General features: G+C 37.5%; 1 protein-coding gene across 1 annotated transcript in view; it reads right to left on the bottom strand.

Annotated features, from left to right (window-relative positions):
* The window catches only part of Smp_130640 (hypothetical protein flj40251 (C02 family)), a gene marked incomplete at both ends in the record, with an annotated part of 83958 nt that overhangs the window by 39293 nt on the left and 34308 nt on the right, over positions 1-10357 (bottom strand). The window contains 6 exons of the mRNA XM_018788939.1: positions 401-675; positions 1966-2078; positions 6448-6492; positions 7630-7748; positions 7885-7983; positions 8018-8157. Of these exons, the coding sequence (XP_018654432.1) occupies positions 401-675; positions 1966-2078; positions 6448-6492; positions 7630-7748; positions 7885-7983; positions 8018-8157 (791 nt within the window). The remainder of the gene's footprint in view (positions 1-400; positions 676-1965; positions 2079-6447; positions 6493-7629; positions 7749-7884; positions 7984-8017; positions 8158-10357) is intronic.

The raw sequence follows: 10357 nt of genomic DNA, 5'->3' as shown, positions 1-10357 counted from the left end.
TAGCTTCAATTGACTCACGCTTTCAATTATAAACATACATATATCTTCTAGTGAAAACTTTAATTTATTAAATAGAGATGGATAGTAGCTAGAAGTGGAATCCAGGATGCACGTCTCGTCTTATCTGGGACTCGTCAGTTGAATGTACCTGCATCTCAGAGTTGATGTTCACTCCGAGACTCAAACCTAGTATCATTCGCTTAAGGATACAGTAGCTGAGTGGATAACGTGATGGCGTTTGAAGTAAATGGTTATTGAGTTGAAGTCGCAGAGTAAACATCAACTCTTCAGCTGAAGAGTCTCAAATAGGACAAAACGTATGCATCCATCTCTATTTGATTGATAGTTTCATTTAATTGGCATCATTACAATTAAATCTATATAAGTATTTATAACATACATAACTTTCTCCGGTTCATAAAATATATGCTCTTGTACAGGTGTCCATAGAAGCAATGAACGTATTGGTTCTTTCTCCTTATTACTATGTAAATCGCTATCGTTAGATGAATCAAATGGAAAATCAGGTGGTCTTGGTCTGATCAACTTCCATTGAGGTGTAGGTTGTATAGGTGATGGAGGAATGATTGGTATAGTACGACGTTTAGCTATACATATTGGATATGAATCTGTATAACTGAATCCAAATTGTTTAAGTTTCATTGTAATTTCCTCCTTAAATATGAACAAATTTTATTGAAAATACATTATTGACCACTTGGAAAACATATATATATAAATGAAAACTTAACTTTGCCAGTAGCTCTTTTAGAGTTACCGCCGGTCCCAAGACCAGGTACAGGAGGAGGGTTGGGAATGGGGTTAGCGACCCCATCCCGTAGAAAACCAACTCGCTAAAAAAGCGCTAATCCGAAATGAAAACTTATACCTCACTGTTCATATTATCTTCAAATCAATACCCTTAACAAGTAATTCAATTAATATTTCATACAACTTTTACCGTTTATGAACTTTGTTGCATCATTGGATATACGGTTATCGCGAAAATACGATTGCCAAATTTAGATACGCTAATTTATACGACATAACTAATGACGCATACACCAACACGAGCAGTCTAGAGTTCCGATTAGTCCTTTTTCCGCTATGTCCTATCTGTTAAGTATAGAACACCAATCTCAGCCTCCACGATACGAATCATATAGTTGAATTCATAAGTCAATTGAAGCTAGACCACCATGGAAAACCTGGAAGCACTGGACGGCCGTTTTGTCCTACCATGGCAATAGTTAGCACTGGGTATCCACAATCCCTCACACGGGACTCGAACTCAGGACCCAGGAACACTGTCGGATGCCAGACCAGTGGTCTAGAGGTTACGGATTCACGCGAGAGACTGAAGGTCCTGGGTTAGAGTCCTGTGTGAGAGATCGTGGATACCAACTGCTCATCAGTCCTATCCTAGGACGAAACGGCCGTCCAATGTTTACAGGTTTTCGATGGTGAACTAACATTCATCCATTCATGATATCAATCTAAATTTCTTAATTGTATTTTTTTCTTTTTTGAATTGACAATTCAAGAAACCAATGAAATCTGTCTAATGGTCAATAATTAAATAACTAACCATATAAGGACAATATAATAATGGGTAGAAAATTACGTTGATCATAAGGATAGCTAAAACATATATATATGTAGTGCTTATACATACATCAACTCCGCCTGTATCCCCTCTGGGGGCTACTGCCGGTCCCAAGCCCAGATAAAGGAGGAGGGTTGGGCATGGGGTTAGCAACCCCATCCCGTAGAAAACTAACTTGCTAAAAAAACGCTAACCAGAAAAAACTATTCAAACTATTTAAACTCTGCTCTGGGAGTTGAGCTATACATACATCATCATTGATGACTGGGTTAGAATTCTCAAATGAACTCAAAAATGATAACCATTAATAACTGAACAATAAACTCAATCTAATAATGATTTCATACAATGAATCTAACCTTTGTTGCTGAAGGTACAAGAGATGCCAATGATGAAACTGTATTTTTACATGATGCAAATATGATTGTTTCAGGAATTTTAGGATTCATTAATTTTGTTGTATTATGATCAGCTAAATGTAATAATATATAGAATGAGTAAAACAGAAGAAAAACAGAATATATATAATGCTTATGATACTTATAATCAATTTGTTATCATGAAAAACGACTGTGAAATGTTATCAGTGAATGATGATCTCACTCTTGACAAGATAGGACTTCGACAGTTACAAAGTTTTATTAGGACTGTTATATCTAGAGCTTTGATTCTTACTATGCCGCGTACTACTAGACTACTTGAACAATAGAACCCGCAACGTCGCAAGAGAGAAGACAGAAGACTAATAAGTAGGAACTTTATTCCTCAAAACAGTGTCAAAATATAGTACAGAAATCTCATGTATTTATAGTTTTTTTGACTGAGAGTAAATCATCATTTCAGACAACCAATAGGCAAATAGGGGTCATCCTTATCCATCCAATAGGGAAGCTACACGTCGACATTCTAGGATATTCCCCTAGCAGTGATTGGATGGAATGTTTGCGGCTCTTTTTGGGCTTTTTAAGGCTTCCTAGAGTCTACCGACGAGCCGTCCTTACAAGGACATTAAGAATTCAGTATGAATTCAGCGACTAATGTTTATACCATAATTATGGACACATGAATTGCCACTCATTGTTTTAAATGTATCGTGATTGTTAAAAGATTTAAAAACAACCTGGGTTTGATCTCGCATCCAATCGTACTATCGTATTGATTAGTGGATCCAAACTAGAACGAAGCAGTTGCATAATACTCTCCACTCATCAATGGTTCTCTAGTTGATGAGAATTCTTAACAAAACCCCTTACGACATTGATATTCTGGAGAAGGTGAGTTTAGAATGGCTAAACAAAAAACGTCGATATATCTAGCCATTCTAATTACAAGAAACTATTTTATATATAAAGTTAATCCATTCTAATTTTACCTTGTGTTGAATTTCTGCACTTGGTATCCATAATCTGTTTTCTATTCTAATCTAATTCTCCATTATCCTTCAGATAAGTGAGTCGTACGTATAACTTGATACTGTTTTATGGTCATATATTGTGGTCTAGTGTTCAGTCTACTACCAATAGTATTGGAGTGACTAGCTTTTGCCAACCTCCGTTATTTATGGCGTAGCGAGATATCCGTCTAGCAATCAAAGGACGGGTTTACTGTGTAGCAGTTCATTCCGTCCTACTTTATGGTAGTGGAACATGACCGGTAAGAGTAGAGGATATTCGTAGGATACTAGTGTTCGATCATAGGTGTCTTCGACTCATTGCTCGTATATCCTGGGATCACAGAGTAAGTAATGCAGTTGTTAGGAAACGGGTACTAGGTAAGAATGGCAAATCGATTGATGAAGTAGTGAAATTTGATCAGTTGAGATGACTGGGACACGTGTTACGTATGCCCTACTAACCACCAACTGCCTCGGTGTGCAATGTTTTATGGTGTAGGAGTAGGTTGGAAGAAAGCTAGGAGCGGTCAGACCAAAACGTATCACAAATCCATGGAGTCACTGACAAGTGGACTGAACCATGTTGGTAGGTGTAGACTACCTGGTCAGGATCCGCGAGATGATAACAACCGATGGTTAGAGACCTTGAATGACATGGCTCAAAATCGTTAGCAATGACGAAGGTGCATTCATTCTTTGTGTTCTGCCAAATTTTAATCTTCTGAATTCTTCATGTCCCTATCCTTTTTCTCTTTCCAAATTTATTTCACTGGATTATACTCATTAAATAACATCTTCAAACCCTAATCTTTCGGATTACTGCTTATACTCTTACTACTTCTACCATTATGGGATTTGAATCGACAACTGTATCTCTGTGCTAATGTGATATGGTAACTCGAACTGATGTACGTACATACGAAGTTCTACGTTATAAACGACTGACCTCAAGAATCTATTCATTTCGGCTATAACAGATACAGAAAAAACTGGTACATACAGTAGATATAATACTTCGCTTTCGTTACCCTTTTTATATGTTTAAAATCGAAGTGTTTATGCATTATATTCATTATATTCATTAGCCTTCCGTAATTTTTAATCATGATTTTCAAACTACTACTACTGTGGTGTATGCTACTTATATCGGCAGACATAAGTAGTATATAAAACTAATCAAAAGTTGAATGGTTGGTAGCGGAAGGCTAAGAAAATCGGATTGAAGAAAACAGAAACGGAAGAAGAAAGGAATTGCGAACTGGAAGAATAATATAGAACGCAAAGGAAAGTCAATGGAAGATTTGAAATTGAAGCATTTAATATGTGGTTCACATATTTTATCACGATATTATGTAATTTTATATTGAACAATGAAATGGTTGTCCACATCTCAGTGTTCGCTCGCTCTCAGCACGTATTCAAGAAGCTCGTTTGGCATTTGCCAACTTACGTCATCTATGGCGAATATGAGATATCTGTCTATCAATTAAGGGACAAGTATACTGCGCAGCAGTCCGCTCTGTTCTACTTTACGGCTGTGAAACATGGCCATTAAGAGTAGAAGATACTCGTAAGTTACTAGTATTTGACCATAGATGCCTTAGAAATATTGATCGCATCTTCTGGGATCACCGGGTAGGTAATAGTGAGGTAAGACGCATGGTATTAGGGAATGATGATAAATCAGTTGATGAGGTGATGAATCTTCATCGACTGAGATGGTTAGGCCACTTGTTACGTATGCCTGAACACCGATTACCAAGACGCGCTATTCTGACTATTATTGGGGATGGTTGAAAGAGGATTAAGGGAATCAATGCTTGAAGTCACTAACTTCTAGTCTGAGCCATGTTGGCAGATGCAGACTACCTGGTTGGGGTCCGCGTGACTATCGTATCCAGTGGTTGGAGACTCTAGGTGACATGGCTCAGAATCGATCACAATGGTGTAGGTGTATACACTCTCTGTCATCCCTTAAACTGTGAGATTAAACTTGCTTCATATGTTTCTTTCTTCCTGTACTGTATCATTATACACAATTTTTCTTTTATATATTACCATCATTAAATTAACTACTTCTATGAATCCAGTGTGTCATCTTGTTGTGCTAACGAGGTATGGCAACTTGGATCGATGCATAAATGTGCCTGGTCCTACGTTCTAGCTGACTGACTGACTACTACAACGTTTATCATCATATCATTATTTGCGTTGACTTAAATCAGTATTCATGTGGTCCTTAAAATATGGTAACGTTATATGATTTACACCTATTCTTATTGATTATTCTAACACTCAAAACACTATCTACACTGTGATGTTACACTTTTACTTGTCTTTCCTTCATATCAAAGCGGTCTATTGCATGGTCCTGTTGTCCTCACCTCTTGTGTCCACATGAGTTTTTCATTAATGAAGTTATCAATTTATTCAATCATATTAGATCCAATTTTCGTATAAGAAAGATATTACAATCATTCATAATTTGGTATTGCCGTACTATTTCAAACTATATTCGAATGTAACTTGATAATGACAGAGTTGGAAACCATCCTTGTTTATAAACACAACAGAGTTGTTCAATAGTTTCTTGATACCAGATGGTTGGAACCAGTTGTTAGCGTATAGCCTGAGCCCTCAAATGCCCTGGTACCGCCGAGAGTATAGAGAGTCCACTCTCTCTCGAAATGCTCTCACATGGCCACGCATAAATAGCCTCTGTCAGAGAAGTCCTACTCACTGCCCTCTCGTGACATTACTGTTGTTTACGAAATTGAGAGGACAAAAAGCGAATGTCCGGCGCTATAACCGGGTTGGTGGACACGGAAAATCCACCTAGGGGAGTGGGAAAACCCTGATTCCAAACCAATGGTGCATATGGCTGGCTCCAGTATCCTGAAGAAACAAGTGGCGTACGAACCAATCGTCGGTCACCGGCTACCATGAGACTGCATCTCCTCACGATGCTCCACTACCTTGTGGATCAGACCTTTAGGTCAAAGGCTCCGGGTGTGACCCCCCTAAGAAAACCACCTGCTTCAGTTTGGGCACCTGGGCAGTATTACAGCCCTCACGCGAATCGAATGAGTTTTGTGCGGCACATATGTATCTGGTGCTTCCCTGTACCAATATTTATGTGTTTAAATAAACAAATAAAGTATAGCCTGAACTGAGTTTTAATTATATATAGACTGTATATATCAACAAGACATATGTACGATCTTCAAAAAATCTATGCTCCTCGTGAGATTCAGATCCTCATCACTTGATCAATTGTAACTAATGTGTAATACTAAAACATCCAAAGTCCAATTACTGAACATGAAAACATAATACATGAACTGTTGATTAACTCAGTCAACTGATTAAATTTTTTAGGAATTTGATCAGTACTACTGAAAACTAGACAAATATGATTTTATTAACTTTTTAATGAATGATCACTTACTTTGATCCTTTTTCTCTTTATTAGTTTCTTTATTTTTTTCCACACCTATAAACAATAAAAACAATGATTAGACTTAGTTTTTTTTATCTAAGAAGACAGTCAATATCACACGGAATTCCCATGGTGGATTAAACTGCAAAACCATGTATGGAGGACAGCTCACAGGCTCGTTCAAAGTAAAGACCGGTGTCAAGCAAGTGTGCTTACATTCACCCTTTCTCTTTCTCCTGGTCATCGACTGGATCATGAAGACGTCAACATCTGGAAGGAAGTATGGGATAGAATGGACAGCTAAGATGCAGCTGAACGACGCAGACTTCGCAGATGATCTGTCTCTTCTATCACACACGCAGCAACAAATGCAGGAGACAACCAGTGTAGAAGCAGTAGGTCTCAACATACACAAAGGGGAAAGCAAGACTCTTCGATACAACACAGAATGCATCAATCGAATTACACTTGAAGGAGAAGCTTTGAAGGATGTGAAAACCACTACATATCTGGGGAGCATCATTAATGAACACAGTGGATCTGATGCAGATGTGAGGGCGAGGATCGGCAAAGCAAGAGCAGCATACTTAGAAATGAACAACATCTGGAAGTCAACTCAACAACTGTCAATCTACACCAAAGTTGGAATTTCCAATACAAATGTGAAGAAATTTCTACTGTATGGGGCGAAAACTTGGAGAACTGGAAAAGCCACCATCCATAAGATACAAGTGTTTATCAACAGTTGTCTATGCAAAATACTTCAGATCCGTTAGCCAGACACTATCAGCAACAACCTACTGTTGGAGACAACAAACCAGATTTCAGCTTAGGAAGAAATCAGGAAGAAGCGCTGGAAGTGGATTGAGGAAATCACCCAACTGCGTCACAAGGCAATCCCTCACATGGAATCCTGAAGGCCAAAGGAGAAGAGGAAGACGAAATAACATATTCCTTCGAGAAATGGAAACAAACATAAGAAGAATGAACAACAACTGAATAGAACTAGAAAGGAACGCTCAGGATAGAGTGTGTTGGAGAATGCTGGTCGGCGGCCTATGCTCCATTGGGAGTAACAGGCGTAAGTAAGTAAGTATTTAAGTAGTTAAGTAAGTAGGTAAATAAATAAATAAATACACAATAAACTACCTTTCTTTTCTTTTACTTTTTCTTTATTTACTACTGATTTACTACTAATCACACCATGATGTTCTATTTTTTCAATCATTTCCATTTGTTCCATTTTTAATAATTTCTCATTTCTTTTCATCATGATATCTTCAGGTCTTTCCCAATCTAATAAATAATCACTAAGATAATTCCATAATTTATCGATTGATTGTTTTCTAATAAATAAAATAAATTCAAAAAAAAAAAATTATCAATATCAAGGGGAGGGGAGGGGAGGGGGAAAGGGGGACATTAATGATAATGATATTTAGTTACTTTACTACAATGGTATGTTTAATCCATCCAGTTAAACATTGTATAGTACTGAAATCACCAATTTCAGTAGTAGTAGTAGTATTATGAATAGTTTTACAACTATAATGAATTATATTATGGATATATCAGTTACTCAATGGATACTATTTTTAATAAAGCTTTAGTTAGCAACATTGGCCATAATTCATGAGGTTGTTTACTTTGTGGTAATAATGGTTTATTATTTTCATCAAATGGTATTGAATCATCAATGATGATTTTTCTCCAACAACCCTATAAAGAAAAAATAGAAAAAGAATTCATTTGATAGTTACTACTGAAATATCTATATAAGTAACTGAATGTCATATTTCACTGGATGTAGTTTACTTATATCAGGATTGCAATTGATCAATCTCTTGTTGGCTGACAAGTCTCAAATAGGATGAAACGTGTTTCAAACTGCAGTTCACTCCTAGCCACTATTCATCTTTGCTTATAATGCTTGTGAATTAAGGCTATATCGAGGCAGTCTGCACAGGATGGACATATTCCAACAAGAGAGAGACTGATCAATTGCAGTCCTAAATAATAATGGGAAGATTCAACCAGACAACATGAAGTAAATTTAAACTTCACCCCAATGCACAAGCAAGTGGCTATCTGGACTTAGTAACTAAGTGGATAATACCTTAATGTTTGAAGTGAACGGTACTGGGTTTGAGTCCCAAAGTGAACATCACCTCTGAGATCCAGGTATATCCAGTTGACAATTCCCGAATAGAATGAAACGCGAGTCCTTGATTCCACTGCTAGCCACTATCCATCTTTAATGTAATATTTGTAGTGAATGAGAACACAGGTAGAGATAAAAGAATTTATTTGTATGGTGTGTGCTATTGATGTCGATAGATATAAGTAGTATGTATCATTAATCGAAAGTGGAATGACTGTCAGCAGAAGGTTAAGAAGATCAAAGAAAAAAGAACGATAACAATGAATAATTGATATGGAAACGAAGGAACAGTGAAGTCTCAGTCGATTGATGAACATTTTATGAATGATATATTTACTGTATGGTTCTCAGATTTTACTAAGATGTTTTGTAATTCTGTGTTCAAACATATTCGATTGCCCCACTTATGTTCTTGTTCACTACATACTCAGTTAGTCAGTCACAACGTAGAACTCCGTACGCACGTACATCAGTTTGAGTTGCCATACCACATTAACACAGATATGCAGTTGTCCATTCAGATCCTTTAGTGGTAGAAGGAGTAAGAGTATAAGCATACAGTGAAATAAATTTGGAAAGAGAAAAAGGATAGGGACATGAAGAATTCAGAAGATTAAAATTTGGCAGAACACAAAGAATGAATGCACCTTCGTCATTGCTAACGATTTTGAGCCATGTCATTCAAGGTCTCTAACCATCGGTTGTTATCATCTCGCGGATCCTGACCAGGTAGTCTACACCTACCAACATGGTTCAGTTTACTTGTCAGTGACTTCATGGATTTGTGATACGTTTTGGTCTGACCGCTCCTAGCTTTCTTCCAACCTACTCCTACACCATAAAACATTGCACACCGAGGCAGTTGGTGGTTAGTAGGGCATACGTAACACGTGTCCCAGTCATCTCAACTGATCAAATTTCACTACTTCATCAATCGATTTGCCATTCTTACCTAGTACCCGTTTCCTAACAACTGCATTACTTACTCTGTGATCCCAGGATATACGAGCAATGAGTCGAAGACACCTATGATCGAACACTAGTATCCTACGAATATCCTCTACTCTTACCGGTCATGTTCCACTACCATAAAGTAGGACGGAATGAACTGCTACACAGTAAACCCGTCCTTTGATTGCTAGACGGATATCTCGTCTACGCCATAAGTGACACAAGTTAGCAAAAGCTAGATGAGCCTTCTGTATCCGTACTGAGATTTTATCAAACACACAACCTCAAGAGCTGATGAGTCTCCCAAGATAGGTGAAGCGGTCGACATGCTCAACTACTTCACTCCTCATCAGTGTATATATACAAATTCCATCATCAATATAACATCCTTTTTAAGAACATAATTCTGCCAATGAGTTAGAATTTAGTGGCTCATACTTTCAACTTTAGTCAGTTTAGCCACTTGCTTGTGCAATGGGGTAAAGTTTAAATTCACTTAGTATTGTTTGTTTGAATCTACCCATTGATGTAGCTGAGTAGCGGAGTGGATAACGCGATGGCGTTTGAAGCGAAAGGTACTGGGTTAGAGTTCCATAGTGAACACCAACTCTGAGATGCAGGTACATACAGCTGACGAGTCCCAAATAGGACGAAATACGCGTCAAACTGGATTCCACTGCTAGTCACTATCCATCTTGGTTCATTCTTATGGATATGGATTATTTGTTTTTTCAAAACCTTGTAAGGGATCAAGTAGATTTCTAAGAGTCTCGATGTTCTTGTAGGTTAAAAGTTAGATATTTAGGA

This window comes from Schistosoma mansoni, chromosome W, assembly GCF_000237925.1.
Source record: "Schistosoma mansoni strain Puerto Rico chromosome W, complete genome".
NCBI lineage: Eukaryota > Metazoa > Platyhelminthes > Trematoda > Strigeidida > Schistosomatidae > Schistosoma > Schistosoma mansoni.
The sequence above is the reverse complement of the archived record's forward strand: the minus strand, read 5'-3'. Positions and strand labels throughout refer to the sequence as shown.